Source organism: Hetaerina americana, unplaced genomic scaffold (assembly GCF_022747635.1).
Source record: "Hetaerina americana unplaced genomic scaffold, ioHetAmer1.1.p SCAF_8, whole genome shotgun sequence".
NCBI lineage: Eukaryota > Metazoa > Arthropoda > Insecta > Odonata > Calopterygidae > Hetaerina > Hetaerina americana.
The window spans coordinates 59,666,065-59,684,903 of record NW_027287427.1 but is presented as its reverse complement, the minus strand read 5'-3'; the positions used below and the strand labels follow the sequence as shown (position 1 = coordinate 59,684,903).

The window sequence follows — 18,839 nt, the reverse complement described above, 5'->3', positions numbered from 1 at the left end:
CCAATAATGTGGCGAGTGAGACTGAACTCTAATTGAGCGTGCGACCGCTCTTTCCCTCGTGACCTCCTCGAAGTTATCACCGCGTCTTACCTACCAGGAATCCGCTAAACCCAGAGCGCGTCTCGTCACTTAACCGTCGCATTGCCTTCACAATGGGAACATACGCCGAAGGCTCATCGGCGATCACCGAGTGATACGGACGGAGAGGCAAATATGTCGGTGGTTCAAGCCGTGGATTCTTCCACCGCCGAAAGGTAAGCCATGCGTGGGCATCGAAATTCGTTCTCTTTCATTGTTAGAAACTTCATAAATAAGGATAAATTTTAATCAAAAGACTTCCCAAAAACTCAATGTCTAATAATTTCTACCCGAATTCAACACATTGATCATTAAAGGAATGAATGTGTAAGGCGAGCGTGATTTAGAGTCGCCCGACATTTAAGGGCGTCGTGATATATGGAACGCACTTAGTGAAACGTTGTAGCAAAAAATAAATATTTTTATCGCTATTAGATTTAATGGAATAATACATCACTATTGAGTCTAAGATTTAGCACTGATCATAATGTATATTTTTTTTTAAATACTACGTTTTCCTATTGGTAGGTAAAAAATTGAGAATCGTGGATGTTCAATGTGGGATAAGGGAATGATTGTATCTAATAGAAGATGCTACCATTCTTGCAAGCGCATATATAATTATCGAATAAAAAAGTGCATATATCATTAAGATTAAAGGCTTTACAATGGAGAAAATCGTAATGCGTAATGCGTAAGGTATAGTGCAGCAACTATGTTAATGTGTATTCCGTAAAAAGTTGTATTGAACGATAACCTACACCCACTTAGAATGAATAAATGGTTACCATCCGGGGGTGAGTAAAAATGGATACATATTCCATTCTTTTATCGTTTGATTTTACATGTTGTCTACATCTTTTTCTCCATGCATTCTGCCAATACTTACATATTTCAATGACCTGGGTTTCACTTTTTACTGACCACAAACATGATCAGTAAATGGTTACAAGTTTAATCATCCACATGGCAGATTTAAACTTAATTGAGTACATCGATTACTATTGGTCATTCACACCACAGCACTTTTTTTAAAAGGAGTTTATTAAATAATAACAAAAATTATAGAATTAAACAAAATAATTTTATAAAGAGGTAGTTAGATGATACAATATATAATTAATCTTATTTCATTAAAAATTCCCGTCTCCTACTGGAAGTGTTTTACATTAGAAAATCGGTCGGGTCGTATCCTGGGAAAGTATCCTAGGACTCCTAAGAACCCTACAGAGGTAGTGTATTTGCCACCGTATTTGTCAGCGTTTGTCTCATGCTAATCGTACAGCCACATTCATGGCAACGAGATGGCTTCCTATCTTCGCTAAAGATAAATGAATGCGCTCGAGCACTGAGCGCCATTATTATGCACACAATGACGGACTTCCTCTCTACGGTAGATGCTGACGGAAGTGAGAGACGCTGTCGCCACCGGTTTTGGTCGGGGTAGATTTTTGCCATCGTTATTTCCCCAAATTGATTCCTCGTTCAATTTGCGTTCCCGTCCAAATGCGAGGAAATGAAAAGGGTAGCTTAGCGATAAAATATGTGCTTCATTTACCTTCCCCAATATCTTATTTTACCCACTAATGAACTAACGGCTACGTTACGAAACGTCACCCTGGTAGAACGGATGGAAATTTAAGACAGCATCCAATCTATTTTTTTTAATATGGTAATCTTTCATGCTGCTAATTATACACATGCGGGCATGCTTAGTATCAATGGTTCAATAATTAAAACACTTGAAAAAAGTTCTCTAGTAAATAAGATGCCCCTAGTCAATGAAAACTAACAAGTTGTAAAGTAATCAGAAGATGCCCTCATAAAAAATGATTTTATTACCCTGGCTAATTAAAGTGCTTGTATTTCTCGTGAATCCATTCCGTCAGTTCATCAAGGACTTTAAATAAGCGTGCCCCATTACCGACATTTTAAGTTCCGCTTTGCAACCAAGGTGTATGAAAAGGCCAACTAGTACGGTGTACGAGCATTTGACATTTTTCTGAGACATTTAATTCCCGCCATAATCACAAAAATACATTTTCATTTATAAATGTAAAATTGACTTGATATTGAAACAATTGGTTACATAGATATTGAAATACTTAAATAAACAACGGCTCACATAGGCATTAAAACCAAAAATATAAATTAACACGAAGGTTTTGTGCGACGCCTAAATAGCGAAGTCTTCATTTTACTTCCCGGAGTTTCTATCGCGTAAGTTATTTTGAAAACTAAAGTCAAAGAGGCGCCTTCAAGTCAAGCGCCTGAATCGACCGTCAGTACTGAGATACATACGTATCACTGTATTATGAGATATGAAAGTGAAGAAAGGTCAACTTTCATGATAGCTCATTTGCCACCATATATTCTGAAAAAATCAGTCAAGTAATCATGCCACAAGGTCGCACTTCCGCCGCGGATTCTCCTCTGGACACAAAAAATACCTTCTCAGATATTTACCTAATTTGTGAAATTTGATATGTGCTGAAAAAAATTATTGAGAGGAAAACTGAACTAACGCGGCGTATCAGGTAGCGCAGCTTATCTGACTCATCTTCCTTAATCGATGAAATTTTCAATAATCTCCGGTAGCATAGGTAAAATCAACTGTATTTCATAGTCACCATAATTTCTTCCCTATTTTTCCCAGTAGCGTCTTCTACTTCCCGGAGTTGACGTCTTCAGATCGGCCGAGGGGCGATTCTGTCCGCAGTGCCAAGGGTCACCGTTTGGTGAGATGGGGAAGCCACAAGGGGAAGCGAGAAGGAAAGTAAGTTCCACCTGTGATCCATGGGTAAACAATAACACGTGCCACGTGTACAGTAAGTACACGCGCCAAAATACTAGCCATGGATATTGGATAAAAATGACTTGGTAACCGTTCCACCATAACCTTTTAATCACAATTCGGCTTCAATATAACAGTCATCGTCATGTGTGGAGATATTTCCATTGGTGCTGCGACAGGTAATTCATAAACTCCACTTTTGCGACTTCTGTCCACTTTGTCTTTTGGATTACTCAATAGTTTGGAGAGGTTTAAAGGGGTGTGAAAGGAAATTTTGTATTTATCTTTGTGGAGCCTACATGTATTTACTATTTTATTTGACAGGTGGCCGATGCAGGGGATTCTGCACCAACGTTTTGAGTTTCAGGTGGAGAATGATGTTTCCGGGGTTCAAGGAGTTATGCTCTGTAATGCTTTGGTTTTCCTCTTATTGTGTAATACGGTGTCTATTAGGTTTAAACTGTATCTGTAGTTAATGGCTATAGTTTTTATAGTGTCTGGTTCTTTTTTGTGGTAGGAATTTTTAAGTTGGATGTTAAGGAGTCTGTGTAGCATCGAGTGGAAGCTGGCGATTTTGTGTGCGATAGAGTGTAGGGATTATTAATTGTTGGTTTAGGATCCTTGGTTAGGGTCACCAATTTCCGACGGATCACTTCCAATTTCTTCTTGGCGATGTCTTGTACTAGAGTTCTCACCCGGTCGTTCAGTGCCAAGAATTCTACATGATGTAGATGGAAGGTGAGTTCAGAGTGTAGAATAAAGGGATAATGAAATCAAGCTACTCTTCTGCTGTGCAAGGATTTAAGTTCTTTCTTGGCCCAAAGGCGTTCTACAGATTGTTAGCAGTCCAATTTAAAGGCCAATAAGTGCTAGGTTTTCAGTTTTCAGCAAAAATGTTGAGATAAATGCTAACTAAATATATTGATAGCACTGTAAATAAAAAGAGTGGGGTTATGTAGGTAGTTATTGTTATTTAATCTGTACTTACATATCTCAAATATCAGAGTTTTGAAGTGTAACTAACATGACTTGATATTTCACCATTAATATCTACATTATTATCATGAACCCAATTCCTAGTGGTCCCGTTCCTTACTCTGAATAGCTATTTTCAGGACCCTGTTCCGAGCATTGCATTCTCATCAACATATTATGCCAAATCACAGAATACACACCAACTCATCTGACATGCATGATTAAAGATAAAAATAATAACACTGCACCTAGATATATAATAATTTTGAATAGGCAGATAGGATTGGTGTATCAAGTTAAGTCAATTTCGTGTGAGACTTGATAAAAAACCAATAGTTACGGCTTCATCTTTTATGTAACCAGCACCTAGCACCTTGTCTTCCCGTGTTACAGCGCCGCCTTGGTAGCGACACTCTCCGCCTTCTACGGGAAGCTTGTAGTCGTCCTGGGGGTTGCACTGCCAGTCACTGAGGCCGTTGCCGTAGAGTTACCGCCATCTGGATTCCACGATGTGAGTATTGTAATATAAAGTCGTACAACAGCCTTTTTTTGATCGTTTTCAAGAGCATTGACTTAAAAAATTGAGGGGAAAGCAAACTGTTCCCTGCTAGACCACAAATTGCTGGCTAATGAAGAGGTTAAAGCGTCTTTTTGGGCATTGGGTGTATATTATTGGGCAAAGTTAATACTATTGACACTAACCGATCGAAGTAGTAGTACTGGTTGTGGTTAAAAGTGCATCGAAATCTGTGATCATTTCGCCCCACTATAAAAATGTTGAAAACCTCAATCCAATTTTAATAAATACATAAACATAAATAATTAAACACATATATTTAAAAACAAGATATAACAAGCTCTTCTTCAATTCCGTAGATAGTAGAATTGAAGTAGAGCTTGTTATATCGTTGGATGTTGAGTTGAGCTTTGTTGGTAGAGGTTACGAAATAGTCGTTGTACTGTTGGGTAGCTTGGTTGTCCTGTCCATCCAATGCTATCTCTTAGATTACCGATAGTAATAATGATGGCCCATCTCGTGATAACTTAGCTGAATTACTCCAGTTTACAGGACCTCTGGAGGAATTATATCACTTGATAACTCTGTATCACCAATAGGCCTTCAAGCTCTACTTGTACTACGGTAGCCTCTTCTTCCTGCTCTTCGCTTACGCCACCTTGCTGAGGGAACACCCGGAAGTCTCAGACTCGCAGCCCAATACGGGTAAGTTGAGATCTCTCGGACAAGCAATTCATACTATTACCTGTTGCAGGGGAGATTCAGAAATTTTACGGCATTACAACTCCATAATAGAATTGAAACTCTCGACAGTATGGAGGCTCTTCCAGTGTGTAATGTTTAGAATACCTCAATGCGCTGAGCTTTGGCGTATGCTAACCCGAGTGACTATAACTTCCGCCGGGAATCCCCAATTTAGGACCTTAAAACTATTACATCTCTTTACATGTGCCGAACATTTTTAAACTTCATTAGATCTAAAATTTTCATCCGGTTCACATTGTTTCAGTGGTTGTTTCTGGGCATTCATTTAGGCATTAAAATTCCGACAGCGTTGAGATGGTTCACTTTAATATGGGAACAGACGTGACTTAAGCAGAAGACCTGGAAAAATGAAGGATTATTAATTCCTGTAATTTTCACTTGCTTCCAGAGAAAGGATAATTTCGAGCGTTTTAATATCCATGACCGTCCATTGTTCCATCTTTGGATAATTTCGAGAGTACATAGGGTATTTAACCCTTTCCCTCAAGAAATTAAAGTAAGATGGTTTGAAAGCGTACTGTCCGTATTCATGTTTGTCCTTTGCACAGCGCGGGCAGGTGGGCTTGCCTTCACATCATGCGATGAGTGATATTTGCAACCAGTCAAAGAGCTTTCCGTTTTCTGGGCTAACGACTTTAATTTTTCGTTACATCTCACGCAGGGGGCGACATCCGTTTCCAGCGAAAGGACGTCAGAAGTGTGCGGCACGGCTGTTTCTGTCTCCGGGTAGGAGTTGTGGGTGAGTCTCTTGCAGAGTGATTTGTTTATTCTCAACTACTGCAAACTGTAATATAATAATTTTCCAAAAAATGAAGTTTTCAAATAACAAATTTCAAAGGCGTCTCTCAATGCGTCACTACTGTGATTTCTGATCAAAAAATCTAAGAATCAGCAATTTCATGCTGTATCTTGTGCCTACTATATTGCTACAATTACCAAAAATACTCGTTTCATTAAAAAATTCATCCTTAAGGATTCAAAAAAGAAAAAATGTAAGGTGTCGAGATTTACCCATCTAGTCGCACGAGATTCCTGGTAGACAACTCAATTAGGGGTCTTGTCAACTGCTTAACGATTTCGGTAAAAAGCTCATTTTTTGCTCAAAAATCATTTAAAAATATTTCTCTTGTAAAATATAATTAATCGTGTTTTTTGAAACAAATCATTAACAACAGTACAACAAAATATTGCCCTAAAGTGGAGATGAAGGTTACAAAAATTAATAAGTGAAAAGGTCAAGTTAACGTGGCCAATGAAAAATTGTCGCGCAATACTTCCACATGTTTACCAATTTTTATAGTCACGTCTACATTTTTTTAAACTACTTATAACACATATTACTTCCTAATTACACAGTGCAATATCTTATTAAATTCCATTATATGTAAATAATACAACTTTTTATAATTCTAAAGCATACTCGTAGGTCTCTGTTCATATCTCTATATAGTTCTAATATATCTCTTACCTATGTATAACTCTATATATAGCTATAACTATATCCATAGGGTTATAATATAAATTACTGTATTGGTTGGATTTAAGTCACTATTTCTCAAATTTTAAGAAAATCTCCTATAGCCGTAACAAAGCAGCACCGCTCATCCAAAAAATATGGATTGCTGTGACGGTTTGTGGTAGAAGTAACTCCGCGACAATGACCAACCACGACCTCTCAACCAGAATACCCTCCTGTACATGTTTGCGGGAATGTTATTTCCTCACCAGTGACCAACTACAGACACACACGCCACCCAAAATGCGATGATTCACAGGGTTGAAAATACTCCGGTAAGGATTCCTGGGTGCCATACCCTGGATACCACACACGCTATTCGTGATTGTTCACGGAAATTAATTCCGTGCCAGGGACAAACACAAAGCAGACACTCACAAACACCCACACATTCAGAGAAGGCCTAAATAATGGGAGAATATTACTCAAAGAGAGCAAATTCAAGGGATAGCGACAAACAGGGAAAGACGGTGTGCGTCGAATGCGCGTATTTCGGCCAAAAGTTGGCCCTACTCGGCGAACTGAAGGAAATAAGCACTTTCAACAGAAGGTTTTAAGTGAGTCAGGAAACAAATAAACGTCCAATGTAAATACTAAGATGAAAAAGAGGGTGGGGGGAATTGGAAGAACCAATGACGTTTAAAATGGAAGGGTTCATCGTAGGGGGGGGGGGGGAGCGAAGGGAAAGAGTGAGTTAGCGCGGGGGGGGGGAGAGTAAGGGGGTAAGACGGGACCATACAAAAAATGACAGTTGGGGAGTTTGAAGCACTTTACTCTCTAAATTAGAGAAAAGGAATAGGTTCTATGTCGCTATTAATAATCTTCGTTCTGAATTTTTTAATAAAGAGCCTTTCGTAAGTGTCAAGTAAGTAATTAGTGTTTGTTTGATGAGGTAAAGGTTGTTTTCTGCGGTTTCAAGTCATGTGTTGAGAAAGTGTTTAGCGATGCTGAATTTTTCTGGTTTGTTATATTTAAAATGGGCCATGTTTTCCTTGAATCTAGTCTTAATGTTTCTACGTGTTTGTCCCACGCAAGAAACATTGGATGAGGAGAAATATATTTGGTAAAGTCTCAACTTATTAAATATGCCCATCTCGTCTTTCGTGTTCCCCAATAAATGTTTAAGTTTATTATTATGACTGAAAGAAATCTTGGCTTAACCTGTTTTGAATATGCTTCCTACACCTTTTGTTAAATGAGGATGATAAGGAAGTTTAATGTAGCAGGAGGCTGATCTTGAGAGTGGGTAGTAGAGTTCTTTATGAGCCTTTTAAAGTTGTTTTTTATTATATTTTCCATTTAAAACTCCTTAAACCCGCTCTGTTTAGCGATGCGTTTCACGTTCTTTAAGTTTATTATATCATTACTTCTATCAAGTGGGATATTAACGATTCTGTGGACCAGAGCATGAAAAGAAGCGAGTTTGTTACTGTTGTGTACAAAAGAATCACGGTGAATGTAGTTATTCGTGTGTGTAAGCTTACGGTAAACGTCATAGGAGAGTTTGTTATAAATCCTATCCAAAAGAAGATTAAGAAACGGGAGTTGGTTATTATTTTCCATTTAGTGTGTGAATGCAATGGAAGGGAAAAATTGGTTGGATCACAAACACATTGTGTTGCATCCATTTTTTGGTATCGGAAATGCCATTTGTCATCCACGTATCTTAAGCAAATGGGAAGTAAGAGAATTTACTCTTGAAGGTATTTTCAAACTGGGTAATGAAAATATTGGCCAATAATGGTGATAGAGAGTTACTCAAAGCAGTGCCAAATACTTGTCTGTAAAATTTGCCTTAAGCAATAAAGAAATTTCGGTTCATGATTAAGTTGGTTAATCTGACATATTCGTCATTAAATTTGTCCTCGAGATTTAAAGAAATCAACTTACTCTTAAGAGAATCTATGGCTATGTCATACGATGAAGGATTCCATGTTGGATGGATTGCGCGTCTGCAGCTGGTCATTGACGAGGAATTAACACTCCCGCAAACCTCTACAGAAGGGCCACCTTGTTGTTTCGGAGAGACAAGGTGCTGCCTGCGGACAAGGGGAATGCCACCGTTCTGATGAACACGGAAGACATCATCAGAAATTAAAGGACATCCTCCAGAACCAAGCTTACCGGAAGCTTCTCCGTGACCCCACCGATGCCACTAACAGAAGGACCATCGCAATGGTCAAGAAATCAGGCCTTCCGGAGGAGACCGCCAGGTGCCTACATCCACCAGCGCCCGATGGAAGAGGGTCATGCCGAAAAGACTGATTTTATAGCCCTGAGTTTATTGCTAAGTAAGGACCGACAAGCTTCCTTCCACTGGATGAAAACCAAAATCCGCAAGGCGGCCTTTAAATCCTTCATACGTACCAACGTGGAATCGGTCTCGCGTTTGCCTAGGGCTTCCTTCGCTGCTTTGTCAGATTTTTCGTTGCCAGGTACCCCAACGTGACCAGGAGTCCATATACAGTATACCATGTTCACCTTTCTCTGGATGGATGAGAGGGTATAATGGATCTCCTTAACTATCGGGTACACTGATGAGAAGATCGATATGGAATTTAAGGCGCTCAACGAGTCCAAACAGATGAGGAAAGAGCCGTAATTTTCTTTTATTTCTTTTAGGGCCATCCTGATAGCTGACAGTTCGGCTGTGACTATGCCGCAACAATTGTTCAGTTTTTCCCTCAAGACTCCATGGTAGCGGGAGACCACCGCGCAGGCATATGCAGATTCCGTCTTCGATCCATCGATATAGACAGGGACCAAGTCGGAGAGCGATTTGAGGAAGGCACATAAGAGTCGCTGATATTCCTACTCGGTCGTGAACGCTTTAGGGTGCGCGTGTGACCTTATCTCAATATCAGGCTTTGGTTTAACCCAGGTGCATGTTATGCTTAAAAGATGGGGCATACTTAGGGAAAGGTAAAATTAAATTAATGGATAAAATCATTTAAACGAACGGCTAGGGGCCTAGTGGTCCTTCATCGCCTGTTAAATATATCAAGAAACCATGATTTAAAAATAATGTTAAAAAATGAGTGGATCGTCACGGATAGAAATTTGCAGGCATCAAAAGATTTGTCGTGGGAAGCAGTGTGGGTATGGATGGAATAATTAAGGAAGATGGGAGATTTAATGGAGTAGCGGTGATTATTCATGCGGAGGGAAACGGTAGTGGTGTAGAGACCCACGTAGAAGGCAGTACATGAGTTGCAATATTGGCGGTATATAATGTATTTTTAAGTGCAGGTGGCGAAGGAATAGCTCTTAGCTTGGAATTTGATAGTCAGCTAGTTGGCGGGTCGAAGAAGATGACAGTATTTGCAGCGTTGGCCGTTACATGGCGCGAAGAAGGGCGGAGAAGAGACAGGGGGGGCGCGGGTGGTCTTGTTGACTCGAAGATGTCTCGCAAGGCCGACGGGCGTCTGACCGAAACTGAAGAACAATGTGAGAATTAAGGTGATGTGGACTGACTCATGAATAATTGGAAAGAGCTCACGAATTGTTTAATTTTGTTGGTTCCAGGGAAGAAAGCGGTAATTAGGTTAGGCCATTTTGAGCGGTTTGGTCTGGGAAGAGGAGTGTATTTGGTAGAAGCGTTAAGGATGTTATAATTCAATAGTTTTTTTCGGGTACTCACGTTTCACATCACTATTAATAAATTTAAAATTAAGCTAATATTTTCTCGTTTAAATTCTTAAATGGGGTCACTTAATGTGGAAGCACGGATGCTGGGGGCATAACAATGTTCACACAATTTATGAAGTTCTATTTACTATTAAAACGGCTTTTCATTTAACGATGGATTGTAATTCCATTCCCCAATTTCAACCGCAGCATTCGGAGTGGGCAGCGTCATCTACTCGGGTCTGGAGTTTGGTCAGTATTTCGAATTGAGCAAAGGTCCAGACTGTAGCAATATATTTTTAGCCATCAATCCACTATCCCGTATAGTCTTCACTTCCGTCCAGATGGTCTTCATCTTCGCCAATAATAAGGTAAGCTCCACAAATTCTCGGTAATTAACACGCCATGCATACATTGTATTCACTGGTAAAATTTGGGTGTGTCTATATATTAGATCCTTCAAGATCTTCAAAGCAAAATTATCATGCGGTAATAACTTGGGCTTATTATTTACACACGGGGATAGAAATATTCCAATCCAAAAATGACATCTTTAAAATATCAACGGTTTGATGGGATACTGTTTCCGAAACATACCAAGTCAATAATTGTCAAAAAAGTTCTTTTCTTACCAGATCAACACATCATCTATTTGTCGTTTTTCATCAGCAAAGATAATGGAGATGTCACCACAAATGCTGTGGCAATGCCGCTGTCTCGTAATTGTAGCATTTTTTGTCAGGTTCTAACTAAGATTAATGCACATTAAATGTACCTGAGCATGCGTACATTACACGTACTAAAAAGTCAACCATTAATACTCACAAAGAGTCGTACGCACAAAACAACATGGAACGTCGTAAATACGTAGCATCTGTTCGTTATACAGACTCATCACGCTCCAGAACAACATCCGCCGGCGCTTGCCGCGGTATCGGACGCCGGATCTTCATCGGCAGCTTACGGACTTGAACTGGAAGGAGAAATATTCCCTCGGGGAAGTCTGATCCGACAACTGGGAGTCACACCTAAAGGTGGAAGTCCTTCATTACGTTGGAGAGGAGAAGGTCAACTAAGTGTGGAATGTATGCAGAAAACTCTGCTCCTCTCATTGTCTGCGGTGACGGCGTGGCGGCGTCTCCGGATGAAAAGGCAGATTCTCGCGGGATTTCTCGATAGCGCCTTCGTCGCGATCCCCTGAATGGTGACTCAGCGGCAACAGAAGAAGAACTCGACGCATTGGGAGACACCGATGATGGCGTTCTTACGCTTGTCATCGAGAGAAGGGACATCATAGCGGAAATGCGCCACCTTCACCCGAGGAAAGCGACCGGGATCGACGGCATTCCTAATATCGCCATCTGGCAACTCCCAAAGGCGGCGATGGAGTACCTTAACAGCATCTTGAACGGCTGTATCGGGATTTCCTTTTTCCCGTCCACCTGGAACGTCCAACATGCTAGGGATATGGATCACTAGTTAATGGAACGATTTCGACTTTCCCTGAATTCTAACAGAAATTAAGTTTGGTGCCAGATGCAATTCGTAAACCCCCCTTCCATGTTACATTACTGTTTTATAGATATTGAAAATAACTGGCCGTAATATTTTGAGTTATGCACACAGAATACCAAGAATGTTATTTATAACTACCCATTATTTTACCATATTGTTGGGAGAATGGTACTAACGCCAGTTGGACGACTGATTAATAAATAATTCTCGTTCCTCTTCTCTCGCATCAGTAGTAATTAAGGAGACTTATGTACAACATTAACCATGTCTTTTCACTCTGTATTACAGATAATGGCCCTCTGTAAGTACCAGATAGTAGTTCGCTTCGGCCTCATGCACATGCTGGCCACCAATATGTGTGAATGGCTCGACGCACTCGTGCAGGAGACCAAGCACGACATCCTGCATTTGCTGAACGACCGCCAAATGGAACACGTGGGAGGTTAGCTTAGCGCAATCCTAATCCTTAACACCATCAATATTAATGATTACGATGAAATCAATTCGATTACACATCCTTGTCTGACACTTGTATGCTATAGTTTCAGAGGAAATGAGGTAAACAGCCATTCGGCCTTAAGTAATGGTAGAAACTGATTTGGTCAAGAATATTCTATGTTCTCTCTTCGTCTAATAAATTACGGAGTGAGAATATAAGAAAACTTACCAATTTTACCTGCAGGATGGTTGAAAAAATACTTATATCAGTTGACTAGTAATTTCTATGTTAGCATATTAAATTAATTAAGCTCAGAGAGAAGTTTTTCGAGGGTGGTGATTTTAATTATTTCGCCAAGGAAAAAATACGACGAGGTCACCTTATTATTCACAGTTTAATGATATATCGAATGCAATTTACATTTATTTCAATCGGCAACACATGATAATGGCGTCGACGGTGATAATGAAGTGCCCTCTGACGCCCACCTCTCCAAGCTGCGCTGTCGCAACACAAACATCATGGCTTCCCTCCTGGAAGAGTCTTCGCCCTTTCTCTTCCCATTCACCGTCGAGTACAGTCTTCTATGCTCCGTTATGCTGTCTGTCATGTGGAAAGGAGCCAAAGCACCCTCCAGCGACACACACGCGTCGGAAGCGGATCGCAGAGAAGAAAGCGGCGTCAGCGTTATCATCAGGAGGGCAGGGCGGGCAGGGAGCCGCTTCTCTGTTGACTGCGCCTCTTCCTACAGGTTAATTTCATGTGCTCAAATTCCTCAAATAATTCCGGAATTGACGTGATTCTATCAAAGTTTACAGAAAATTCGGACTGCCATTTGTAATGCTCAATCGAAGAGCACATTCACACCTTCAAGGAACTGATTCCTTTACCTTGGGAAATACATTCGAATTCTGTATTCCATTATTCACTAATTTCAGCTGTAAATCTCTGCATCTCTCTTTAACTCCAAAGATAACATGCGGCAAAATAGAAATTCTCATTTATGGCGAAGCAGTTACAATTAATTTACATCTTTTCGGTAAATGGGCGACAGCCACATTTAACGTCGTAGAAAGAAAATTTTATATACAATCATATCGTCGAAAGCTGGGGTAAAACGTTATGAGATGTAGGTTAAAGATAAATTTCCAGTTTGAAGTCATGTTTCAAAAGGGATTTCCATAATATCTAAAGAAACAAATACAGAGCTAGAATGAACCACATCATAATATTGTTCATTACCAAATATATATCAAAAATAGTAAATAAGTATCGTGGTGAAATGAATTGAATACAAATCTCCAAAGGTCCACTTTGTAGTCATCACTAGAATATTTCTAAAATTACGAAACATTAGAAATATGTATAACCGTAGTAGAAGTTTGCTGTAAATGATGCGGTATTTACCACATCGCGGTAGTAATTTGGATCGATCCCGATTTTGTATTCCATTTACAAGGAAAAACGGTCAGAGAAATTCGTCACGATATAGAAGGTGATGCTCTTCTTTAAAGGGGTTTGTTCCTCGGAGTTCTCATCCTTGTTCTCACGCTGACCTCCGTACTGACCGCACTGACCCTGTCCCGGCAGCCAACATTCATACCATCCGCAGCAGTGCCTCTGAGGTCCTGGGAGTTGGCCCTCTACGCGGCCTCCGCCCTGGGGGCAATTGGTTGCATCGTAAGGGTGAGAGAGCTACACTTTCACAGCGAACGTCGGCTACAGCTCGAGCATATACTCTTGATGGTCACGCAGGCCGGAGTATATCTCTATTGCCTCTTTCAGGTAAGACGCATCAAGTGGATTGGAAAGTCAGTATATTTCAAAGTTTTTCATGCAATTTTCAGTCAACCGAAAGATTTTGGAATCACATAAAAGTCTAATAATGCTAAACGAAAATAGATGGCTTCCCAAACAGAGGGCGCGGGTTCAAATCCCGACGGTGTTGAATATTTTTCAGAGGTATCTCTAACCCTACTTGAGGTGCTTTGTGGAGGGCACTTTGAGTGAGTGCGCCGTCCGTCGGATGGGACGTTAAACTGAGGACCCCTTGGCGCCTTTCGTAAAGAGCAGGCTAATGCCGACGCCGGGTTTCTCTCCACCCTTCATCCTTTCCTATCCATCCCCTATGGCGCAAATGCCCTCAGTTGTCGGTCGCCTCCCCTCAAAACTACTACTACTACGAAAATAGAGTATGTTTAACGCTCTGACTCCGAATTGAAATTATGGTGTAATGGTAAGATAAAACGATCAGATATGTTTAAATCATCACGCACGATAATTTAAGGCGGAGAGTAAAATATACGACTAAATAAATGCTGTAATCGCACCCAATCTGGCATTTTTTCGTAAATGTTAAAATCCATACTACCTTCCAAAAGGTTAATTTAAATTATTCGCTACTTGAATATTGAGTTTTCCAATATAGTGATCGTTTTACGCAGAACAGAGCGGTTATGTCATTATTTATTTTGAAATTAATGGTGCAAAGCTACATCAATGAAAACCTGAAATTTTCAAATTTACAGCTTGGAATCAGAGTCGTTAGTTGTCAACGTATTTAATTGGCAATATGTTTTCTATATAATGGAAGGTGCAGGCATTAAAATCTCCGTTAGAGTTAAAATTCTTCAGAAACATGAAGCATCTTTCCAACTTATTACAAGTACAGTGTGGTGTGCAATTTCCTCAGTCGGTAATGTTGGGCCCTGGTTTTTTGAAGAAAATTAGGTCAAAATGACTGAATTCAGACCGGTAAGAAAACATTTTGGAGGATTTTTTTCCCACGACTTGATGAACTGGACTTAGGGAACATTTGGTTCCAACAGGGGAGAGCAAAGCTCACACTGCAAGGTCATCGATGACTGTATTGAGGGAACGATTACCGGAGCGCGTCCTTTAAAGAAGGGCCGATTAAGAGAGGCCAGATCACTCCCCCGATTTAGCCCCTTGCGATTTTTTGTGGGTTTTTTTTAATCCCGGGTTTATTTCGACGGTCCAAGGGCCCTACAAGTCCTGAAGGACAATATCCAGGCAGAAATTGCCAGCATGTCTACTAGTATGCTGATAAGGTTGATGACAAACGCCATAAATCGGCTTATTCAGTATATGGACCATGGGGGCCGTCACCTACCTCATTTGATTTCCAAAACTGTGTAAAACAACGCTTAAAATATCAATTCAAAAAAATATCAATATCATAGCCAATCGTAGCGTAGCGTCGTCCATTTATGGGCCTCTTCAGTTTCGGGAACAAGTAAAAGGGGGCCAGATCTTGGGAATACGGTGGATGCGGCATCATTAGTGCGTTGTTTTGGCCAAAAACTCGCGCACGAGCAATGATGTGTGAGCAGGGGCGTTGTCGTGGTGAAAAAGCCAATTTTTGTTCTTCCACAAATATGGGCGTTTGTAGCAGATTGCTTCGCGCAAATTGCGCAACTTGCAGGTCATATTCCTGATTTACCGTTCTACCCTGTGGCAAGAACTCATGATGCACCACGCCCCTGCAATCGAAGAAAACTCTAAGCAAAATTCTCACATTCGACCAAACTTTGCGCGCTTTTTTCGGTCTTGGCTCGTGCTGCAGCTTCCAATGGGATGATTGAGCTTTAGTTTCCACGTCATAACCATACATCCATGATTCGTCACCAGTTATGACCCTCTGGAGCAAATTTGGGTCTTTGCGGACAGAGTCCAACACCTCATTAGCAATGTTAATTCGTTGCTGGTTTTGGTCTAAATTGAGCAATTTTTGTACGAATTTCGTGGCGGCCTGTTTCATGTCCAAATCAATGGTAAAAATCAAATGGCACGCGCTAATCGATATGTTTAGTTCCTCAGCAACTTCTCTAACGGTGATTTGACGATTGGCCAATACTATTTTCATCACTTAATCAATGTTTTCGTCTGTTGTTGACATGCTCGGGAGTCCGGCACGCTCTTCATCCTTCACATCTTCTCGGCCCTCTGAGAAAATTTTGTACCATCGATAAACGTTGCTTCAAGGTAGCTTCTCCATATGCCACAGTCAACATTCGGAATGCGTCCGCGTACTTAATTTCGTTTTTCACACAAAATTTGATACAGATTGTTTGATCCAGTTTTTGGAACAGGCAAAAATCGAAGACGAGCCAAAACACGTCCAAGCAAAACAGCAGTCAACAATTAACTGAGTATTCAAAATGGCTGAACTTTTCGGCATTAGTGAGAGACAAAAGTACCAACATTACGCCACAAAAAATCAAACATACGTAACCAGCGAAAATTCAAAATTCGCGATACTTCTTGAACAGACCTCGTATTGCTGTCACCACAGTGGAATTGACTTTTAAATATACATTCGGCGAAACACGTGCTTGAATTACATCGGCATATCGATTTTTATTTGTTCTCGTCGAACGAAATCGCTCTAGTGCAATCAATTATGAACCGAACGAAACAGTGAATAAAGAGATATTCGTCTCAAGTTTTATGCTCTTATATATATATATATATATATATATATATATATATATATATATATATATATATATATATATATATATATATGAAACAGACACCGAACAAAATTTTTAGTTTCCAATTTTAATTGCCTCATTTTGTCTGGAATTTTTACACGATATTTTTATGGATTGAAGATTTTAAATTGGAGAAGATTAAATACAATAATTGAATAATATCTGATTAATTCAAGTTCCTGTGAATATCTGTGTAATCTGTTTACCAAAGCTCAAAACTAGAACTAATTCCGTTTCCTCCTCCTCCTAAAGTCCTCTCGGAAATTACTTGGGTTGAACCACTACTAGGTATTCATTTCGACTTTGCGAACGTAAAACTAATTTTCGTACTTCTGAATGCAAGGCGTCGGCCCTTTATTACAGGGGAGAATATCTCTATCGCCCATGTGATACCAAACAATTTCCTTTTCTTCAACAGGGCTTGGGAGCATGGCTCTTAGTTCCTGACACGCCCGCCGCCCTTCTTCTGGCCCTAACGCCGATTGCTGCGGCTGCACAGAGCACGTGCCTCACACTGGCTCTCCTGGACGCCTGGAGGCGGAGATGCGTCACGCCGTCGCAGCTAAGGAACAAGCCTGGGAGGCAAGTCATCACGTTCCTACTGGTTGCCAACGTGGCCCTGTGGGCCCTCAATCGGCTGAAGAACAACCGCGCTGAGTTGCAGCCAGCCCTCATGGAGTTCTACGGAGTGTGGGCATGGACAGTCATCACGAGGCTGTGCATGCCCCTAGTACTCTGCTACCGGTTCCACTCCACGGTGTGTCTCTATGAGGTATGGAAGCATGCGTACAAGGTGAGGCCGGCAGCCGAATAAGAGAGAAAGTGCCAAGCATGAGGGAAAATGCAACCAACTCGTGAAGTACTAAAGGTGACACAAGGGTGTGACAACGACAAGGTTGGTCGGACGCGTAACAGACCCGACAGAAAACCGGAAGGCCACGGGTTCCTAGTCCTACCTTTGGTATACGAACACAAGTGGTTCGGTCAATGATAAAGCCGATGATAAGCCAACAGTGTATCAGTAAAGAAGACTGTAACGCTGCAAAAAACATTCGAGGACCGGAGTTGAGCAAGTGCTTTGAAACAGCATGAGCCAAAAAATAGTTTGAACCACAATGACATTTGAACTACCGAGTTCTGATTAAAATTCAAACCGCAGAAAATTGCTGCCCTTTTTTTGGCAGTTTTTTCTTGGACCGAAGAAAATTCCTAATTTGACTATGTTCATGTTAGAGTGGAACCATTTAACATAACATTGAGAATTGAATAAAGATAAATTTTTACATTAAAATATATTTGTAGTAGTTCCAGTTTTTGGGGAGGGGTGCGTCGACGGCTCTGGTCATTTTGCATCACTGTCAAAATGTTTATTACCTCAATAGCCTACTAGTGAACAGCTAAATGTGTACAACCAAAAGCCTAAAAACGAGAAACACATCTATTGTTTTCCTAATAAGCCGTTTCCCTTAAAAATTTTAAAACTATTTGAGGCATTAGGGCCGTCCCCTTAAATATTACTTAGATCACCCCTTATTTTAAAAGTGTCTCTTACCCTCTGGTATTCGTCACACTATGTTAGGATATAGTTCAACGTTAGGGGCAGATCAGACCCTTCGCTGCGAGGTTGTTTTTTCCTCCGTGAAGAAGTACGAGAGTGTGAGGGCGCAATGCCCTATCCTCAGGAGTGCGATCGCAACCACTTCCTTCCGGTTTTCCCTAACGGATGAGGGCCACGTTAATACCACTGACTTAGTCACCCGGAAATTAAATCCGTAACGTTCAGCCACGCATTCCACCATTGCTTTAGGACTAAGTTGCGCAGTGAGCCGCCTTGAGATCGTTAACAGGCACCAGCATAGAATCAGCCTTTTGCATGTTTAGGACTCCTTTCGCCGCTGCGTTGGCTTTTTCATTTCCTGCGTGAGGTCCAACATCCAATAAATTTAAGCGATTCCTGTGGGTACAGGGATCCATAGAGAGAAAACTTTGTTATCCCCTCTGATGAAGGAATTAGAGCCTAGAGTGTATCTTCTGGACTATATGGTGGGAAGGGGAGAAGCCGGATATAAATTAAAATGCCCTAGACTAGTCAGAAC

At 40.7% G+C, this 18,839-nt stretch overlaps 1 protein-coding gene across 1 annotated transcript; it reads left to right on the top strand.

Annotated features, from left to right (window-relative positions):
* Nucleotides 1-213: 213 nt before the first annotated feature.
* LOC139698038 (proton channel OtopLc-like) lies at nt 214-17,557 on the top strand. Its single transcript, XM_071596897.1, has 10 exons — nt 214-254; nt 2,735-2,854; nt 4,241-4,358; nt 4,964-5,069; nt 5,791-5,868; nt 10,483-10,643; nt 12,076-12,229; nt 12,698-12,977; nt 13,741-14,011; nt 17,162-17,557. The coding sequence occupies exons 1-10, from the start codon at nt 214-216 to the stop codon at nt 17,555-17,557; spliced, it is 1,725 nt and encodes a 574-aa protein (XP_071452998.1).
* The last annotated feature ends 1,282 nt before the right edge of the window (nt 17,558-18,839 follow it).

Excerpts from the sequence above, each read along its gene's own strand:
- LOC139698038 (XM_071596897.1), top strand. The coding sequence starts at position 214 with ATGTCGGTGGTTCAAGCCGTGGATTCTTCCACCGCCGAAAG. Across the intron at positions 10,644-12,075 it reads TCATCTTCGCCAATAATAAG|ATAATGGCCCTCTGTAAGTA; the intron begins GTAAGCTCCACA and ends TCTGTATTACAG. Across the intron at positions 12,230-12,697 it reads CCAAATGGAACACGTGGGAG|TGCCCTCTGACGCCCACCTC; the intron begins GTTAGCTTAGCG and ends GTGATAATGAAG.